We start from the raw sequence: 21,804 nt of genomic DNA, 5'->3' as shown, positions 1-21,804 counted from the left end.
TATACCCTTGAGGAGAGAGCAAGTCCTTGTTTTTGTGTTGTACGTTTCCCCTGAAAAAAACAAAACAAGAATCCAGGAATTCTGACAACCAACATAAGACAATGAAGTTAATAGAATATGCCAATTTCAGAGCTGAAATTGTATATATTTTTTAGTGCTGTAAGCATATATTATATAAGCAGTCATTATATACCAATAATCCTATGGCTTTTCTTCTTTAGGGCCATTGGTGCGATACCATACGCAACCATAACAAGGGAGCTACTCTTGTTCCTGGTGAATGCAAACTGCTGTGTAAATATAAGGGGACTCACATTTTCATAGTCCAGTAGCATATGGGTTTCTCTGTCTGTATATCCACTCTGTAAAACTCAAAAAACATGTAAGTTATCTAGTATAGAGAAGTGCATAGTGACAAGAGCATTCATGTGTATGAACAGGTCGAAAAATACACAGGTCAAAAACAATGTGCCAAATATGTGTGTGTATGTAAAACAATTCACCTAAACCAGGCTGAAGTGTAACCAAAATAAATGCACCTGAAAGGCAAAATGATAAAATCAGTAAGTAAACTCTGACCATTAAGTGTCTTGTGTATAAGTATCACATACCCATGAATACGTTGCAGTCATCAGTTTACTTTAAATGAACGTGTGTGTTACTTCATAACCTTTACATGTTTTGTTGGCCTGTATCAGTTGCTGACAACAAAGGGCAAAGTAGTGAAACTAAACAAATATTTTAATATCACACAATAACATCACATCATTCAGTCCACTACATGCTGTCTATTTAAGTGTTCTTATTTCTGCTGAAATCCCAAATCTTTGTTTATTTGTGTAAATCATTAATTAGGCCTAGTTGAAAAATCCAAAGGCACCAAGCATTAGGCTAATCAGTGGTAAAAGGATGACTTTATTTTAAGCATGTCAGATTGTCTCCCAGTGGCTGTTTTGCTGTTTGACGTCGTCTGCCAGACTTTGGAGGGAGTCTGTATTCAGTATTAAGCTGATTCACTGTCCATGATGACGTCTTGCTTATGGGTCTGTTTACCTTTGTAGAACGTATTTGTTGTTTTAACTTAGAAAAGGTGTCTGATCTGCTATACTATTCTGAATTCATGACAAAAGGAAGTGATGGATGGCTAACAGGAAGTGATGTGAGACTGGCAGGAGAGCATACTTCGCAGTGACAAAGTTTAAAGACGAATTTTAAGGAAACTGTCATCCACTTGTACAACATTAGCGATTTTATAGACAAACTCTACAAGACATTGTGCTTGGACATGCCCAACCAAACCAAAATGCCTGAAATGCCACTGGGACACCTAGCAAAAAATGCCACCGCAAATCACCTGATGAACACCGAAGAGTTTTCAACTGACAAAACCAACCAATAGATCAGGTACATCACCGTCTCTCTCAACAATTGTTCAGCTCTTAACAGTGAAACAGCAGATGCTCAGTAGAGCCACAGTAAATAATGAGCAAATCCAGAATCATAGCCCATAAAATGGTCTGAGAAAAAAAAAACAGTATACATAACTTACTCAAGAACAGAAAGGCAAAGGCTAAACACACAAAAATAAAAGTTCCAGCTCGTATCTCGGCTTAAGACAAGGTGATCTTTTAGTGGACCTTTTTGCTTTAGGTTTGGCTTCATCAGTACAGTATGTGTGGAGAAAGTCTTGCTGTTTAATATTTTTTGTTAATACAGAGACTAATCCTACATTTAGCTCTCATGAGCATTAATGTGTTGAGTACTAAATACTTTCCCATCCAACCTGGTTCCAGGAGGAAATGATTCTCAGAATATGTTAAGGAAACAGAATAAAAAACCCCATCTCTCCTGTTTACTGTTAGATGAGATGCAAATTCCAGTTAGTCAGAGCATTCATACATGCATGTTATAGGCTTATTCTTCATGCTTCATACAATAAACTACATAAATAGCCATTTCTTTTTTCATCAAGTGGAAAACAATCAATAATAATTTTTTTTGATTGCTCACTGTCTGTAGTTAAAATCAGATTTTAATGAAATGTGTTTGAAAATGTATTTAGTTTGTTTTTAACTTTTAAACATGTAGTCCTTTACTTGCCTTCATCCTAGGCAGCTATAAAATGAAAAGCAACCACCAGAAGATTCTCTCACTTTACTGCACCATTAACACTTTTCTTTTAACACACTGTGAGCAGCAAGCTTTTGCTAATTTTACATATAGACATTCTATTAAAATAGACAACCAGGGTAACGTCTACAGAACACATCTAGAACTTCTAGAGAATCCATCTAGAATACATTTAAGCTCACTTTGAATAGGCACATGTGAATCAGGTGTTCTTTGCTGTCATTCGTCACTACTTTCTGCTTCTGGACTATAGATTTGGAATTTTTTATTTGCTTTTTTACATTAAATGACCATGAATCAACATGAAAAGTGATATTCACTAGTTTTGATTTATAATATGGCATGTTAATTAATGTTAATATTTACATTTTTTAAGGCAAAATCTTCACAGTATAATACAGTATATTTTACACGTATTGTTCTGACACAATGCTTTGTTTGCCTTCCTTTGCCATTTTTACTTAGTAACTTAGTAAGCACTTTAAACTAGAATCTTTAATTTGTATCTTTTATCATCTGATTCTGTACCAGCCAAATTTGTTCAGTAAGAAATATATTGTATCAATGTTGTGTGTATGTTCTTCAGCCTGCATTAAATAAAGGAACTACTCCTTAAACATAAATCTCAAGTCTAATTTAAATAAGTAAAAAAAACCCTCACCAACAGTGGATACATTTTTAGTTGTTTATTGTTCATGCTTGAAATAAGATTTCCAGAAGATGTATTTCATCATATTGAACACTTATCGATGTCAAAAGGGATAAGGGGTCTAATGCCTCTAATAAAATGATTAAATATGTTTCATCTGACAGAATAAAATGTTGAATTTTATCTCCAAATGAAACTGAAGCATTCTCATCTTTACCTATGTGTCATGAATATGTATTCTATCTGATTGAATGTGTCAATATAGCCATCAGCTCTATTGTTTGATACAGTCACCATTATTCCAGTAGTGTCAGTAAAAGGTAATTACATACCCAACCAGCAGCAATCCTACCAATGACAGGACAAACAAATGGGAGTTCTGTAGCAAGCGCATGGTGATGATTTTCCTCTGTGCAAAGCATAAAGAACAATGAAAATGAGAGACAGGAGTTATCCCATCATAATCAGAATAACATCATGGTGCAGGGGTGTGCAGAACTCCTCTTTGAAAATACCAATCTGTATTAGGCAAACAATATATTTAGTCTAAAGAACTCCACTATGCTACTTTATCTAATTATAGATGACCAACTGAAATACAATGCATGGAATTACTAGATACAGAACCATTTTCAAATGAATAAGTTTTGAATGACAGTTCTCCACCCCCGCATTTTGGACGGTCCCATGTTGAACAGGCTCTTACTCAGCCTGTTGAAGGTTGTGGTAGTATGTATTTAAAGAGACAGTAACCAAATTAACTAGACTAACTTTAGTTATGACTATGAGTATGCCTAGATAGTATTATTATTTCTATTTATTTATTTAGTTTGCATATGTCATGCCCACAAAGTGTGGTCACATTTATGTTCACATGTTTCTTTTATTTGCATTATTTAGTTACATATTTTTTTTAATTTCAAACTGTTATTTGAATCTGTTTCTTTAATTTTATTATTCTGCTACATTTTAAAATTTATTTCAATCTGCCATTTGAATCTGTTTGCCAGCGCACTTTACTCCTAAGATCTCCAATAGAATCCAAGTATACATACTGTTTGCTGGTGCTACCAGTAAGTGGCAGGGCAACTCTGGCTGTACCAAGCATCTGTACAATAATTTTAAATATGAAAAAGTATGGAAGCCCCCAAGGACTCGTCTTCTTTACCTTTAATTAACATGTGGAACATACTTGATACAGTTTTCAATGAATTTATATTTTTTAAGATATATTGCTTTCGCTCTGTTTTGAAACAAATTAAGTCTTTAAAAGATCTATTGAGGTTTGTGATTTTAAATTTTGGATGTCAAATTGGATGTCAGGTAGTGCTTCTCTGCTGATTCTGGGAATCCCTTCAGGAACTGCATATATATGAGGAATTGGGGGAACAAGTTGTCATTAATTATGTTAATAAGAGTTGCAGTCATCTTAGTCAATGATAACTTGATAACCAAACTATAGACCACATTAATTTGCATTTTTGTCGAGTGTGACAAGGGTTAATATAGTAACAACCAGCTTATTTGTCATTTTGTCCAGAGATGATCATTTCCTTAAAAAGTTAATATCATAGTTACACACCATCAGCCTGTGATAAGTACATATTTCCCCAGTGCAAACACAATATATAGTTAGTAAGAACCAGCTTATTTGTCATCATTTGTCAAAATGGAGTTGTCAATTTTTTATGATAATAAGTTTCAGTCCCCAGACAGTTTGTGCTTTTTCAGCAACTGGTTTAAGTCTGAACTTTGTAAACAAATTCTAGATTATAAAAACATAAACAATAGTACTATATAAAATAAAAATTATTATTTATTAACACACACACACACACACACACACACACTCACACACACACACACACACACACACACACACACACACACACACACACACACAAACACACACACACAGACAGAGAGAGGGAGAGAGAGAGATTTATTAGGGGCAAATCCAACATCAGAGTCGTTGTAGTAGTCCAAGGTCATATTACTAATACGGAGAGCACGGGATACATTATAAGCAAACAAAAACACACGAAAGCAAACGGGAAACAGGCTATAACAGATTCGAGGAAAAACTGGACATTTTGAAATAACAACTTAGAATACAACAATAAATCTGGCAAATACCTCACAAATCAACTTAAAAATTCGAAAAGCATGTGATTCCATTATCAAGCTAACAATTAATAGTATAGTCAATTCCTCATGTCTAAGTAGTCAATTATTTACTAAGTAACAGTTGATGGATAATGAGCAGTTAACTCACATAATAGTTAGCTGCCAGTAGTTAACATATATATATAATGTTTGATTAATGAGTTATTAATATGTAACTGATGATTAATTTGGGATCCCTGCTCAAAAGTATAGATCTTGATGACTTGAGAGAAGCGGCTGATTTTTATTTCATGAGTTTTGGATTTGAAGTCCTGCCAGAGGTACTCAGGTGACAGGATCTTGGTGGGTTTGTTGTACAGGAAGTACTTGTTCAGGTGAGACTCCTCCTGCCACGCTGCTTCAATAGAATTGGCCTTGTCCAAGTCCAGCTGCATGCGGCAAGTTTTAGCGAGTTTGTGCACCTCTTCCACTAGACCACCAATCACCGCACCACCATAGTAATAATCTCCCATCCCCTGAGGAATGTAGGCCTGTGACTCAGGCCTCCTCTCATATGGGAACTCATCACGTGGTGTACTGTAATAACCAGGGTGTATCACAGCAACAATATCACCCAGAGTCTCCGCCCCCCAGTGATCAGAGAATACGGTATCCACGTCGAGGTTGAAGATGTAGTTGACCTCATTGTTCAATTGGGTCTCAGTGAGTTTCTCGAGCTTCTCCATCTTGAGTAATGTGAGCTCTTGCCAGCGGTTTGAGCTTGGAAGTTTCAGTGTAGTCAAACTACGGTTGGCACCCAGTGTTAACATAGGAACTGCCTCTAGCTTGTCTGTAAAGATGTAATAATGTACACGGTAACCCTGCAGGTAGTGCTTCTCTGCTGATTCCAGGAATCCCTTCAGGAACTGTATAAGCAAAAACAAGCAAACAGTCACTGATCCTTAACAGTTTCTAAGTTCAACACAGCTCTGGTAGTCAGTGGCGCAATACGGGCGGCACTTGGCTCACACTCTTACTGTGTTGTCAACAGAGGTTGGATTCTGGATGACTGCTTACCACCCGTTAGCATAGACTCTCAAAAATGTCGCGGTGTCTGCTGTTGGCCCAAGGAGGATGGGCCACCCTTTCTTCCTTGTGCTCTCAGGGAGTTTTTCATTGCCACTGTTGCCTTTGACTTGTTCACTGGAGGCTTGGACCCTGACACATGTAAAGCTGCTTTTTGATAATGACTGTTGTAGAAAATGCTATATAAATACATTTGACTTTCAAATAAACTTGCCTTGCCTTGCTGGCTAACCTCAAGGCACATCAAGCTCAATAAATCACCCATAATATACATACATTCAAATATGACTATTCTTAAAGTATACAGTAATGACAAATCTATGTAATGATGTAATGTTAACAATGTAGCCAGACACTTGTGGATAAAAGTTGAGGCAGGTTTATTGTCAGAAGGGCAGTCCAAAATTGTAGTTATAGACAAAGCAATGGTCAACACCAGCATCATGATCACAGTGAGAGGACAGTCTAAGAAACAATAGATCAAACAAAAGGAAGGTCTATGTATGGTTATGGTGTGTCAGGGGAAAGCTCTCTCTCTCTCTCTCTCTCTCTCTCTCTCTCTCTCTCTCTCTCTCTCTCTCTCTCTCTCTCTCTGTGTGTGTGTGTGTGTGTGGGAGAAAGCTGATTTTGAGCAGCTAGAGATCAACCAACTTCTACTGGTTATATACAGGAAAGATTCTACTGAGACATGATGTTCTACTCACGGTCAAGATTTTACATGAACAAGAAGAATGTTATTTTTAAACCTGGAGAGAAGATTTCAACCTGATATGCACATTGTGACAATGCTGGGTGTAAAAACATGATGACTGATCAGGGGTTGGGGCGCACCTCAGCATAGTTCTTGATGACTTGAGAGAAGCGGATGATTTTTATGTCATCAGTTTTGGATTTGAAGTCCTGCCACAGGTACTCAGGTGACAGGATCTTGGTGGGTTTGTTGTACAGGAAGTACTTGTTCAGGTGAGACTCCTCCTGCCACGCTGCTTCAATAGAATTGGCCTTGTCCATGTCCAGCTGCATGCGGCAAATTTTAGCGAGTTTGTGCACCTCTTCCACTCGACCACCAATCACCGCACCACCATAGTAATAATCTCCCATCCCCTGAGGAATGTAGGCCTGTGACTCAGGCCTCCTCTCATATGGGAACTCATCACGTGGTGTACTGTAATAACCAGGGTGTATCACAGCAACAATATCACCCAGAGTCTCCGCCCCCCAGTGACCATAGAATTTGGTATCCACATCGAGGCTGAAGATGTAGTCGACTTCATTGATCATTTGGGTGTCAATGAGTTTCTCGAGTTTCTCCATCCTGCGTAGAGTGATCTCTTGCCAGCGGTTTGAGCTTGGAAGTTTCAGTGTAGTCAAACTACGGTTGGCACCCAGTGTTACCATAGGAACTGCCTCTGGCTGGTCCGTAAAGATGTAATAATGCACCCGGTAACCCTGCATGTAGTGCTTCTCTGCTGACTCTAGGAAGTCCTTTAGGAACTGCACATATCTGAATTAGGAATTGGGAATTCGGATTGGGGAAAAGAGTTGTCAATAATTATGCAAATAAGAGTTTCAGTCCATGTACAGTTTTCTGTCTGTTCTGCCACTGATTTTACTCACTGAAAGCTTACTGCAGACTTATAGTTAACCTAATAGTTTGCCTTTTTCTTGAGTATGACAAAGGTTTATTCAATAACTACCAGCTTATTTGGTCAGCTTAGTTGGCGTGAGAAGACGATTTTCTCAAACATTTAATATTATAGTTACACTCCACTGTTCACCAGTAAATGTTCTTAAACACCAGCATACTGTGATAAGTACATACTTCCCCAGAGCAAACACAGTGGTTGCCACAGTGATGTTCTGCATTTTGTAGAAAGAGTCAATCAGACTTGTGTCAAATGTTTCCTCCCACACCACTGGGGCTAGCCATGGGGTCACCGTCATGACATCTTTCCTTCTGTTGCACAAACATACGTTTGAATACACATATAAATAAATACATATGCATATACACGCACACACAGACACACATACTTACTACATCCATATCTACGTACCCATTTAGAACACTAGGCTGCTTGTAAAAAATCCTAAAACATATAAAAGAAAATTACATAAATGCCAATTAACTACAAATTAAGTAAACAAATTAAAACTAGATCAATAGTAACTAGATTTGTATTTCCTGAAGGAAATATACAATGCTTGCAACAAGCTGAAAGTAGGTGGTTGCTACATCATTGCTAGTCATTGCTAAGGTATTCTAGTTTGTTGCTATGCTTGTTTAAAGCAGTTGCTAAATGGCTGCTACAGTGGTACAAAACGCAATTTGAATTAAGTGGTTGGATCTGTATTAATTCCAAAAAAGTGGAGAATAAGTATAAGAACTATGAGGTATAACTATACAATGCTTTTTAAGTATTGTAACTAATCAGCAGTGAGTGTGAGTGAGTGTGTGTGTGTGTGTGTGTGTGTGTGTGTGTGTGTGTGTGTGTGTGTGTGTGTGTGTGTGTGTGTGTGTGAAGTTGTACATACGCCTGAGGGAGGAGTACATTCCTGGTTTTGTGCTGTTCTTTTTCCCTTGTGAAGTAAAAAACAATTACAAACCCAGAAAAGCTGATGAACCAACATGAAATATTGATGTTATTTTAAAATGACTGTTATGACTCTTTATTTATAACAGTAATAAAGACCATTGTTGTGACACCATAGTAAATCAGAACAAAAAAAACAGAATTTGGAACGTGTTGTCCTGGTGAAATGTGTGAATGTAAAACTCTGTAAATGTAACAGTACTCACTTCGCACTCAAGTACAATTTGAGTTCCTCTAGTTCTACATTCACACTATAAAACATAAAACATATATATTAGTGCTCGTACAGATTGTGTGTGTTTGTGCACGCATGTGTGTATGTGTGTGCGTGTGTATGTGTATGTGTGTGTGTGTGTGTGTGTGTGTGTGTAACAATTCACCTAAGCCAGGAGGAAGTGTAGCCCAGGTAAATGCACCTGATGAGAGAGAGGATACAGTCAGTAGCTGAACTGTGACCATTAACAGCATTGTGCATAAATTTCAGATACGTACACCAAAGTTGCACACTGTGAGTTGGACAACAAATTAACTTGACATGGGTGTGTCGGCAGTAAACCAACTACAATGGGTGATTCCTGCCTTACTCAGATGACCTTCAGTAAACTGCAGAATTAATCACTGTGTAGTTGCATTAGTAAATACAAGTATTTATTAGTGAACCAGTACAAGAAATGCCAAATAGTCTGAATTTCTGTTCCTACTGAGATTAATCCCATACTGTCCTACACAGACTAATCCCACACAGTGCTTTAATTGTATTCGTACAGCATATTTACTCAGTAACAACAGTAGGACATTTAAACCTCAAGCTTTTGTTTTTCAAAATTTTTTTTCTGTAATAGTCTCAGAAAATGTACACATTTTTAGTTGCTCATTATTCATGGTTGAATATCTCTCTCTCTCTCTCTCTCTCTCTCTCTCTCTCTCTCTCTCTCTCTCTCTATATATATATATATATATATATATATATATATATATATATATATATATAATTTTGATCAGAGGAGGCAGGGCCTCTAAAGTAATTACAGATCATTTAATCTAACATTAAAAAGTTTAATATTATCACCAACTGAAACAACAAAAACATTTCATTATGTGTCCTGAATCTGCATTCAGTTGGAGTAATTGTGAATGTATCAGAATAGTCAAAATTTCTATTGATTGTTAATCACCATCAATCCAGTAATGTCAGTAAAACATATTTACATACCCAACCAGCAGCACTCCTACCAGTGACAGTAAAAACAGGTGACAGTTCTGTAGTAATCGCATGGTCATATTTATTATCTGTCTTAGCTGGACGCCACTAGAGAAGTGGCAGGCAGGAGCTGTAGATAATCCCAAACCATCATAGCCATCAGAATGAAACCATCTTGGAAGGGTGTGCAGATCTCTTTTAAAATCATGTATGCTTAATGGTCAAAAAATTTATTTGCTACATACAGCTCAACTGAACTTAAAAAAAAAAAATTATTTAAAGATGTATTACTAGTTGAAGGACATCACATGGAATTATTAGATGTAGAATAATTTTAATCAACAACTGGCCACCCCTACATTCTGGACTTTCTTGAAACCCCGCTCTCAACCATTAGGGAGGGTAAATGTGTTTAAAGAAACAGCAACCCAATTAACAAGTGTAACTCCAGACTACAGATTAAACAAATTGATGAGTATGATTACAGATTATTAGTTTATTATTAATTTACAGTTTATTATTGTTGTTGATCATTGATTGATTGTTTGGTTAGTTATTTTATCATGTGATGATATTCTACACATTAGGATATTCCCATTCTCATGTAATGATATTCTTTACAGTGAAGTATAATCTTCATTCACCTCTCACTTAAAACATATTGATGTTTACCTCTGATGGAAGAAAATTCTCATCCAGTTTTAATATTACATTGGTTGTTGTATTATGCAGTTTCAGGGAACTGATTGGACTAAATAATTTGAGATGTCATTACTTTATCTTGAGCTTTTTGAATTTCTCTGTGAAGTTGTTTAGACTTCCTTATGTGTACCCAGTGCTGTCAGGATACGCTCTGCCCTCCCATGACCCTGAACTGGATTAAACGGTTTACAAGACAAATAATAAAAAAATGTAAAGGGTATTTGAAATGTGTGCATTTGCATGCGTATGTTGTATGCGCATACCTGCAGATGTGAACGTGATTAATGATTTGGAATGATTTATTAATTTTTTTCCCTATTTTAATTTTCAAGTTATATCTGAACATGATTACCAAAAATGCATGTTAATTATGGTGTAAATAGGCCCTTTGAAATATGTTGTTAGTGCTTTGTTTGTGAATGTGTCATGAATGACTGTGGTTACTGTTAACTGTTTATTGTTACTGTGACGGAGTTAATTCCAGACATTTTCACAAATTAATTTGTCATGAGCATTGCTGTGTATTAGATTCAGGCATTGAAAGACAATTGTCTGAACGTCATGAATGTAAGTCAGCTGAAAGGTACTGGCGTTTCAATGGTTGCTGCCATCAGATACAACACAGGCACTTCAGAGGCCTCTCCCCACCACACCCCAGAGAACTTGCCTTGCAAGGTGGTCAGCATTTAAGCAGACTACCATTAACCATTCACAGCTGTGAGCATTCTGAATAACCTGCTGGTTCAGCTGCCTCTCTCCACCTCACAGACCACAGAAATAAGCAGTGGATGCTTGGGCTACAGAACCCATGTGTTCACCTCAGAGAACTGATGAGCACTACGCAAAACTTCAGTTGACACTCTGAAAACATGCTGGTTATATATGTTAGATATGTAGATAAATATGGAAGTAACATGCAACACAAGGGCAAGAGCCATTATGTGAAGTCTCATATTTCTTTCAGAATAATTCTTTAAATATATACTTTTAAATAGTGTGTATATATATATATATCATCATATATATATCATCATATAAATATTGCACAGTCTCTTTATTAAGATACAAATATAAAATAAAATAAAGCAAATATGTACACAAAATTTAAAAATCCATAATTATCAGAACCAAATGGCTTCTACAGGTAAAGGTCAGTATTTGCTTTGGCACTAAGTTTATATTGAACTTTTTTGGGGAGACTGTCCTGAAGTTATACCAGGCTTCTTCCAGCCCTTCCCAGAGTCCATCTTTAGAATCCGGCTGTCTTTTCCTATTATTGCTAAGTATGAGATGAGGTCACACTAAATCCCACTGTAATCTATAGAAGCTGTTTTTTTTCCGATTTCTAAATATATTTGATTGATAATCATATTCATAATATATTTATATATGTATATGTGTGTGTGTGTGTGTGTGTGTGTGTGTGTGAGAGAGAGAGAGAGAAATCAGCATTTCTAAATGTATGACATTTCTTTCCAGTGTCTATTGAATTCCAACACAGTCACTACTGACCAGAAGAGTGCAAAAGAGTGTTATGCATCTATCCACCACCCCACACCCTGACCCCACCCCAACGCTTTTCTGCCTCTTAGTAGCAGCCATTACACATTTGGCATTCATGAGAAAAACCCAAGCAATATCACATTCTCAGTTGGGCAAGTCCAAATGAACAGTCGGTTCAGATGCCAGATCCAAAATGACATGAAAAGCCAGATTCCACAACAGTAACAGTTCTGTTTAGGCATGATTGCACAGCAAAAAGCAGAGACGTTTACACACCAAAGACAGTGTAACACCACAAGTCCAACCTTTCTGACATATTCCCTTTAAACTACAGACAGTGTTGAGACTAAAGAACTGGTTGAGCTAGACCTTTTCCATTCGAGATGCAACTCTGTGTGTGAACCCAGTCGTGACAGTGCCTAAGGACACTGGACCCATATCCAGTTCCTCCAGTTGAATTGTTGCAGTAGATGAATGGTTCTGTGATCTTCAATAGATTAAAACCTCAAGTGGGGGTATCACCCATCTGGAGGCGACCCCAGAAACCAGAGGTATCACGCAACGGTGCTGACAGGTACAAGATGCTGATTTTCAGATCGTTCATGACCAGAGGCTGCATGCTGTTGTCGACCCTAAATCCCCAATCAGCTAGTTTTAAAGTTAAACTTTCAAATAGAAAATAAAGATGCAGAGTTAAGAATTATTAGAAGAGAATAGCTGGTCCGTCCTTTATTGCAGGTTAACATTAACAAGCATTATTGGGCACCCTCCAGAGAATGTCTAACAATCACACAAAGTACCCACATTTTGATACATTTGTCATAAGTGATTATGTAATTACACCACCTTCTTTTACATATTAGTGTTTACATTCGCTACCATTACATCCAACCCATAAATTAGTCAATATAGGCAAAATTATGTATTCACCCACACCAGTTAGAACCCGTTAACACCACATTCCTAGAGAAGACTTCTCTTGAGCTCATCCTAAAGACGAATGTTTTTATATACGGTCCTGAGCCTGGTGGAAAGATGCATCTTACAATGAGGTCTGCTGAAGCCTACCCAGGATCCTTTGCACAAGCATGCAGAGGTCTACAGAGGCCTCCAGCCTGTACACAAATCATTCTGAAAGGACTTAGAATCACTATACTGACTGTTATTTTATATATATATATATATACTGTTATTAATATGTCTAATTCAATGTTTCAACCTCTTTCCCCAGTTTACACTATTTTTATTACCTCACTTTCTTCAATAGGTTTTACAGCTGTGAACTCACTCAGAATGGAGAAAAACGTCAGTTCACTGTGGACAAGTTAGTGTTCATGGGCATTCTGCTTTCCTGGAAAAGTGTTGGCCCTACATCTGAAAGAGTCCATAAGCTGCTAAATGTGTCCATCAGAATACCTGTTCCAGCATTATGCCTGACCATATGGCAAAACGTGCCTGCTGCATTGTGTTCTCGCAAATGTTCATGTCATGCCTATGACCAGCTGTGAGGTCAGCAAGGTCCAGACCTCGGTCATTTTAGAGCTAAAATATAAGATACAAAAACTGGATTTAAAAATCAGCAAAAATGACAACTTCTCTGATGAGACGAGTGCAAGCTTAACCTGGTTGAGACATTTGTTACTGAGTGTGTGCTGCATGTGAGAGAACGTGAGTGAAGTCCCTTGCATCATCACCACTTCCACTCACAGCAGCTGTAGATTACACAGCTTGTGTGTAACCTGGTAGGCATCAGAATACAGAAAGGCAAAGAAATGATTCTTAGGCCATTATCTGTAAGAAACACTCAAAACAGTAACCTGGCACAGTGTCTGGAATAAAGGCAACTGTGGGAAACATCATGTTAAATAAGCGAACTCTGCCCATGATGAAGACTAGGCTATTTATTTCATAGTAGTAGCCTAGCTAAATGAAAAAACAGCTTCTATAGGTGACGGTAACAATAAAAGTAGGCTTACAAAACATTTCAAGGTAAAATTTAAGTGTATAATGATTTTAATGTGTAATGTTGTAACACTCAAGCTTTTTAAAGTTCAAGCACGTAAACCTTGAAAACTTGGTGCAATTGTTGAAATTTTTCTTCTTCTTTCTCTTCTTCTTTTTCTTGGCTAAAACACAATGTACAGCAAAGACCATAAAGCCCAGAAACACTAAACTTGGTAACAAGGTACAGCGGGTGTGAAATAACATCAAGCAGAACGTCAAACTTTGCATGGGAGGGAGACGCGATTGTTGCAATGGAGTTTCTTTATTCTCCATAACAAAATTAAGTAGCTCAGTGTCGACTGTGCAAAAGCAAATAACAGAATGCAGAAGCCAATGCGCTGGCAGTACTGTCTCACAGTGTGACAAAATGGGAACACTAGTCTTGGAGCTGTGCCCAGCAAGCGTAGATAAGCGTCTCTAGGCTTTAAAGAGGGAGTAAGGCACAGGTGAAGGTGATAAATAAAATGAGGATTATGAATGAGGTAAGCGGGGCTGTCATGCTCCCCAGGCAGAACTCAACTCCCAGCATTCACCTGTTGCTTGCTCTCCTGTCACTCAGTCTGGTTACGTCAACCATCACACCCTCATCAGATCTGCATCCCCGGATAACTGGTTGTTCTCACCTGTTTCTCATTACTTCTGTAAATGTATACCTATCCATTTTCCTGTGTTCTTTGCATACCGAGCATTATCTCTCTCTGTCTTTTCCTGTTTATGACTTGTTCTGTTTTTGATCAACTTTACACTACTTCATAACGTTACACTACTTCATAACTTCATAAGGCTTGAAGTTAATTTGAAGCTTGACGTCTATTGTAACATGCTGACATGCTGTCGTCTCCAAGAGCATAACAACCACAAGAAAAATCTCTTGACATGAATCAGTCAGTGGAATATAGGTCAGTGCTGATAAATGTAGTCACATTTAAATGTTGCCCTTTTAATCACTTAATCCATTGAAAATGTAACTTTACACATTTGTCCAACATATCAAGTTGAATCCCTCAACTAAGTCTGCAGGGTATGAATCAATATGATTTAGGGTAACAGTGGAATTTAATGACATGTTATTACATTGGGCTTAATCTTTTTTGTGACAGTGAAACACAAAATACTAGAGCAGCAGCAGTAGCAGTCTAAAACTTTTAACACCTTAAAATGTCTATAAATTTGTTGCAAAGTGAAGGACTGCATGCATCTGGCACATATCTGACCACAAGATAATTTTACAACGCTAGATAAAAACAGTTCTTACTTCAATCTACAGTAAGATAGAGTTCCCCTATTTGTACATAACAATCCACTTCTTATATGTCAGTTATGCCCCACTATAGTGGTCAGTTTGATTAATCCCTAGTATAGTGGTCAGTTTGATTAATCCCTAGTATAGCGGTCAGTTTGATTAATGACTAGTATAGCGGTCAATTTGATTAATCCCTAGTATAGCGGTCAGTTTGATTAAACCTTAGTATAGCAGTTAGTTTGATTATGCCCCACTACAGCAGTCACAAACAGGCTTGCACTGCTTCTGCATATCTGCTGTGAACTGTTGATAGACAACTGTTGATAGACAAATGTTATATGTGCCATCAACTCATTCAAATTCGCAGTGCAACAGCAAAAACACTGAAACACCTCCCCATTGTCATGAAACCTCTAGATGAAATGGCAGACAAAGCCAGATTGTTGTGCATGCAGAGTGATTCATGGCTTGTCTGACTGTGCTTGGACCATGAATTGTTACTTGGGGATACATTAATATATTATTATTGGTTTAACTTTTGTCTGTGTCAAATATGGGAACAGATGTTAGATTGCTAACCTTAGCTTGCTGATTTTCTCCTTACTCACATACAAAAATACACACACACACAGCCAAAGACCCCCATCCAGATACAGAGTTAGATTTTCCTCCTCTAATACCATGAAAACTCAACACAACCGTTGTGGAAAATAGGAAAGAAAAAGGATAGGTAAAAGAAGATACACATAGAGAGAGCACAGAGTATCTGTGTGAAACATTTTTAGTGATACTGAATTAGTATATGAAACAGAGAGCAGTTGCCAGCTTGCTATGTATAACCTCCGAAAGTTATTACCCTCAACACCACTACACACACCACTTCCTCTTGCGCCTTCACACCTTGAATAAACACAAAGCAGGGCTCTAAACATTTTTACTTCAGCGCCACAGTGTTTCAGTGGGTGCTGAACTTCCCTGTACCAGATATATCTGACATACTTGTACTGCCTGCCCTTCATCTGGCTTGTATACCTGCACACACACACACACACACACACACACACACACACACACACACACACACACACACACACACACACACACACATACACACACACACAATCTCACAGACACACACACACATACACACACACACACACTCTCTCTCTCTCTCTCTCTCTCTCTCTCTCACACACACACACACACACACACACACACACACACACACACACACACACACACACACAATCTCACAGACACACACACACATACACACACACACACTCTCTCTCTCTCTCTCTCTCTCTCTCACACACACACACACACACACTCTTTCTCTCTCTCTCTCTCTCTCTCTCTCTCTCTCTCTCTCTCTCTCTCTCTCTCTCTCACACACACACACACACACACACGGACGATTTGGATGGACCTCCATGCTGGGTGAGGGAATGGGAGGCAGAGCTGCTACACTTCACTCCCCTGTGATGTAAATATTTAAATATTGTAACCATCTCACAAGTGTTCTAAAGTCCCAGTAGCAGCAGGAGAAGGTGTTTATGGAGTCAAACTGAATGAGAGTTTTATAGGCTGAAATATCTTGTTGGATGAAAATGACTTGTATGTCAACATCTGTTAATCAGACCCAAAGAGTCATTGCATGTACAGATTAGTATTTGTATGAACACAGTTCATTTGTATGAACACAGTTGCATATGTATGTATGTTTGGTGTGTGTATTTATTTGGAATTCTGAGTCTATGTATTTTGACTGAATAATATTAAAAACAATTGAATATCAGCAACAGGAAGCAGAGTCACTGTCACCTCTGAAACTCCCTTATCACACCCCCCAACACCGTCCCACTTCACAGCTGATTAGATACATGATAGGTAGTAACTGCTGTTATAATGTAATAGAGAGTAGTAAGAGATTGGACACTTGCTTGATGCCTCTTGTGGCAATCAGTGGTACTACATTTTATAGCCTCCTATTTTCCCACGGAATTTAGAGTAGTTCATAATTTTTATTTATTTTTGGGTCTCACCTCACATACAACAGTTAAAACAGAAATAGAATATAATATGACTGACAACGAGGAGAGCATTCAGTATTCTGTAGCTGTAGTCTTCCTGTGTACACACTATCATGCTGTCACAGAACACTTGGCTCCCGCGAGTCACAGGGTTTGGCCCGCCACGTGACTTGGGAGGATGTTTGTGGCCACGCCTGCACACACCTGCACCTTGTCTTGTCTGTGTATTTAAACCCGTGTCAATGTGTCCTGAGTGTTGGTCATTGTCAGTGTAGCGTGTTTGTAACTATGTATCAAGTCTTGACTGTTTGTTTAATATCGTGTTAAATGTTAAAAGTCGTTAGTGTTTAGTGTGTTCATGTTCATTGTTTTCACGTGAGTGCCACATTTGTCCTTTATGTTGTGTTTGAATAAATGTTCGGCCATGTCGAGGAAGTCTGTACATCCTGCTCCACGCCCTTCAGTACTCGGGCCTCCATGTTACACACACAGGTCAGTCTTATTTTCAGGGTGATAGCTGAATTTTGGAGGTTATTCATATCAGCCTGGGAACTACTTTGTTTCTGATACTAAATCAAATTTACACATTCAAAATGTGTAGAAGCAGATGCACACACTCACAGACAAGCATATGTCACTCTGTTCTCACTAATGTTGATGCTCATGTGTTCCTCCAGTACATCTTTTGGTCTTAAAGCTAGTTGCACCTCTGTGTGGTTAACATGGCATCATCCCTGCACGTAAGATGCTGAAAGCCAGAGAGAGAGAGAGAGAGAGAGAGAGAGAGAGAGAGAGAGAAAGACAGCCTTTCTTTTTTCTGCTGAGACATTGTGACAATACTGCAACGCTGTTAAAGTATAATGTTATTAACCTCAGCTCAGTGAAGGAAACAAGCTTATATATGCACTGATCATTTCCATCCATAGAGGGTGACATCAGACCACCAGTCCTAGTCAATCTGATGAAAGTGTTAGAGTTGAGTTGTTTTGTTTTTTAGGGATCAAAGTACTGAAGCTGTGGAAACTCTTGTTTTGTTAGGATTCTTAGGGTACAAGCTGTTTAGTGCTTGGAACACTTTTGTTTTTTAGGTTCCAGCATGTAGCACTAGGAACACTTTGGTAATTGTAAGGTTTTTTCTTATTATTTGTAGAGTTTCTTATTAACTGTTGTATTTCATTAAGGAGTTGTTGATGATAACAGAGATAAAAGGGAGCAGATCTCCGGAGATCATCTGGAACAGAGTAGAAGGAATGGGACATGTAGTTGGATTGCTGGAAGGCAGGAGATTATGAATTTTGTCTGAGGAGGGGGGAGAAAAAGAAGCGAGAGAGTTGGATGTAGGGGAATGAACACTGGTTGGAAGAGTGGGAAGAGAGGAAAAGCACTGGCAGATTGCTGCAACCTTCTCCTCAAAGAAGGTGATAAAATCATCACGAGTAAGATGAGGAAGGAAGGGAAGGATTACAGAGAAAAGAAAAAATAGTGAACTTGCATGGATCATATGCTGATGATTAAAATTTTCCTCTGTAGTAGGATGATTTTGCAGATGTTACTTCCAATGAGAACTTGGAAAGGAGCGACTGGTATGAGCTGAGGTCTGATTCTAGGTGAGTTTTCTCTACCACCTCTCTGCAGTCCTTAGTTCTCTTCTGTGGCAGCGGACTGTTTCTGTTAGACAGGGTTAGGTGTGGAAGATCTTGCAGGTCTAGAGGAGAGAGGGCACAGAAGATTCATTGATGGGGTGAGTTTAGAAAGTAAAGTATTTGTAACTGTATCCAGAGAGAGAGAAGACAGAGAGTCAGAGTGAGGAAGGGTGGACAAAATAGTAGAAGTAAGGGAAGTGGGAGTTATGGAGTACAGATTGCAATGGAAGGAGGAGGAGGAAGATGTTGGAGAGGTATGGATGGAAAGAGAAGGGAGGGAGAGAGAAGGATAGATTGTGATGAAATGAGAGGTGGAGTTGGGGGACTGCGATGTCCAATATTGTGGTGGTCCGGGTGAAAATCAGGTCCAGAACATTGCCCCTCTGTGAGTCGGAGGAGACTGCTTGAGGTCAAATTACGTCAACAGCAGAAGGCTGCAGCAGGAATGTAGCTTGTCTGATGGAAGGTTGAAGTCAGCAAGGAGAATGAATGGATTTCCTTGAATGGGAAATAGACTCAGGAGGACATCAAGAAGTTATTTAGGGAACCTGGAGGGCTGTAGATGACAATGATGTGAAGTTTGGTAGGCAAATACAGTATAATAGCATGAAATTCAAAAGAGGAGATGGAAACAGCAGAGAAGAAAAGAGGGGGGAAAAACGCCACTCTCGAGACAATAGTAAACCTGTGCCACCACCCCTGCCGAGATGACTTGTAGAATGTGTGAATGAAAAGGCAGAGGACAGGGCAGCCAGTGTCGCAGAGTTCTTAGGGGTGATCCAGCTCTCTATTAGAGCCAGGAAATGTAACGAGTGGAGGGATACTAGGGCTGAGATTAAGTCATCCTTCTGGACAGCAGATAGGCAATTCAATGTGATTGTGCTGAACGTTGGGAGTAAATGAGGCTGCCGAGATTGCAGCATCTACGATGATGATAGTGTCTCGGAGATCTGTGGGATATATAGACAGGAATTGCGAGACACATTTCAGATTGGAAAGATGCCTGGTTTGTAGATGTATGAGATGAAAGTATGAGAGAGTTTGAGAAAAAAGATACTTAGATGAGTTTGCGAGGTCCAGTCTCAGTGTAGATGAGGAACTAATTGAAAAGCACAACAAAGCCTTCTACGGGTGTTGATCACTGCTATAGACATATACGTCTGAAGCTAGAGTGGTCCTAATTTAACAGGTCAATAAGTGCTGAGTCTGCCCCCAAATTCACACTTATGGCCAAGGCGAAACTGCACCTACAGCGAGTGATTACAGCTAACAGCAAACAAGCAACTAGGTTCGGACAAAAAGCCCTGAATTATTTTGTGTTTGACCCTTTTCTTTGCCCAGAAATGTGAGTAAGTTCTTAAAATATAAGAAAAATTGCATACAATAACAACATAGTTGTTCCTCCAGAGTAAATCAGATTGTAAACTATAAAAACTCTTAACTCTAAAAAGCAGGCAAAGTTTGAAAATTCCACACCAGACTCCTATGCAGCCAGCGAATTTCAAACAAGACCAAACAGTGCAAGACAGTGCAAGGTTATATGCACCCAGTCATGGTTGCCTGGAGACGACTTTCCAATTAAAAGCCCTTTTACAAGGATATCCCAGCATTAAATGCAGCAATGATTTGAAGTTGTGACCAGCAATAGCTATGTATTACACATGTTTTGTGTGATTTCAGTGAGTACATTGGATTTGACAAGAAAATATCTTTGAGATAATGTAAAATCTTGAATCATTCCATATTTTTTTAAATATTGTTTTATATGCAGGAGTTGGAAGCATATTTTACCAGAACGGTAACTTTAGTTTGTCACAAGATTGATTATATGTGGAGACACAATCAAGTGCTTAACGTATTACTGTTTATTTGATAGCAAGCGCCTAGAGGTTAATGTGTTACTGAGTGGTGTTATTAATAAAGTGATAAGTTTGTGTGAGAGGGGCAACATGTTATAGAGCGAGTGCAGGCTATAAATATTGGTAGATGGGGTGAAGCACGAGATTGTGAATTGCTAGTGGACGTAGGCCGTTAACTATGCTGAGACCAGACATGGTGTTGTACTCTGAACGTAAATGGTGCCAGTGGCTTTACTCATTGGGGAGGCCAGGATAGATCTGCTGTGTTGGGGAACACTTGCTGATATAATATATATGTGGAACTGGTGGCACTGAGTACACAGTGGATGTGGGTATGACCTTAGTTGCTGGGAAGGCCAACATGGATTTTATGGGTTGTGATAGTGACATACTACGTAAAACTCATATGGAAAATGAGCATACGTGAACAGTGTCAGTGGGGCTGGGTACGGCCTTAGTCACCAGGAAGGCCAGTTTTGGTTTATGTTTAAAGAGGTGCAGCTTGGTTTAAAAGTGAGTTTTGAGGGGTGTGAGACTGCAACACCAGAATTCACTGTTGAGTCTTCTGGAGGTGTCATGTGCTTAATTTAACAAAACACAGATGAAGGGAGGTGCCCACCTTATGACCTCTGAGAAGAGTTTGAAATGTTGTGGTTGCTGGAATGAAGAGAGGTGGTAGGGCCCTATATGAAGTTCTACTGGATTAACATAGGATATTTTTACATCTTATCCTGTGTAGATATACAATGTACAATGCCCCAATTTACATCACTGAAAAGAAACAGTTACAAAAGAAACAGTTTTTATAAACCCTATTTTTAAATACTTTACTTTTCTTTACAGGTAGCATATACATTGTTTACAACCAGATTTTAAGCATCAAAATCAGTTATTTAAGTATTATATAACCACTATATGCACATTAGACCAACTTACCAAAGATGTAATCAAAAAGACATTCCATACCAATATATACCAATATATATCAATATATATTTCACGGTGTGCTGGTGTACCCAGAGGAATACACACACACACACACACACACACA

At 38.5% G+C, this 21,804-nt stretch overlaps 2 protein-coding genes and 1 pseudogene across 2 annotated transcripts in view; all 3 read right to left on the bottom strand.

Moving 5' to 3' along the window:
- The window catches only part of LOC118241524 (globoside alpha-1,3-N-acetylgalactosaminyltransferase 1-like), a 6,136-nt gene extending 2,878 nt beyond the window's left edge, over nucleotides 1-3,258 (bottom strand). The window contains exons 1-4 of the mRNA XM_081720134.1: nucleotides 3,112-3,258; nucleotides 504-539; nucleotides 315-362; nucleotides 6-50 (exon numbers count right to left, since the gene is read on the bottom strand). Coding sequence (XP_081576260.1) covers nucleotides 6-50; nucleotides 315-362; nucleotides 504-539; nucleotides 3,112-3,173 — 191 coding nt within the window. The 5' untranslated portion in view covers nucleotides 3,174-3,258. The remainder of the gene's footprint in view (nucleotides 1-5; nucleotides 51-314; nucleotides 363-503; nucleotides 540-3,111) is intronic.
- Nucleotides 3,259-4,864: 1,606 nt separating this feature from the next.
- Nucleotides 4,865-5,975, bottom strand: LOC113569053 (globoside alpha-1,3-N-acetylgalactosaminyltransferase 1 pseudogene; annotated as a pseudogene).
- A 365-nt stretch (nucleotides 5,976-6,340) lies between these two features.
- LOC113569052 (globoside alpha-1,3-N-acetylgalactosaminyltransferase 1-like) lies at nucleotides 6,341-9,990 on the bottom strand. Its single transcript, XM_081719434.1, has 7 exons — nucleotides 9,779-9,990; nucleotides 8,946-8,981; nucleotides 8,772-8,816; nucleotides 8,507-8,551; nucleotides 8,029-8,061; nucleotides 7,794-7,928; nucleotides 6,341-7,475 (listed from the first exon to the last, which is right to left on the bottom strand). Exons 1-7 carry the CDS (start codon nucleotides 9,844-9,846, stop codon nucleotides 6,785-6,787), a joined length of 1,053 nt encoding a protein of 350 aa, XP_081575560.1. The 5' UTR covers nucleotides 9,847-9,990; the 3' UTR covers nucleotides 6,341-6,784.
- Nucleotides 9,991-21,804: the final 11,814 nt, after the last annotated feature.

Source organism: Electrophorus electricus, chromosome 8 (genome assembly GCF_041902795.1).
Source record: "Electrophorus electricus isolate QZ-2024a chromosome 8, ASM4190279v1, whole genome shotgun sequence".
Lineage (NCBI taxonomy): Eukaryota > Metazoa > Chordata > Actinopteri > Gymnotiformes > Gymnotidae > Electrophorus > Electrophorus electricus.
The sequence above is the reverse complement of the archived record's forward strand: the minus strand, read 5'-3'. Positions and strand labels throughout refer to the sequence as shown.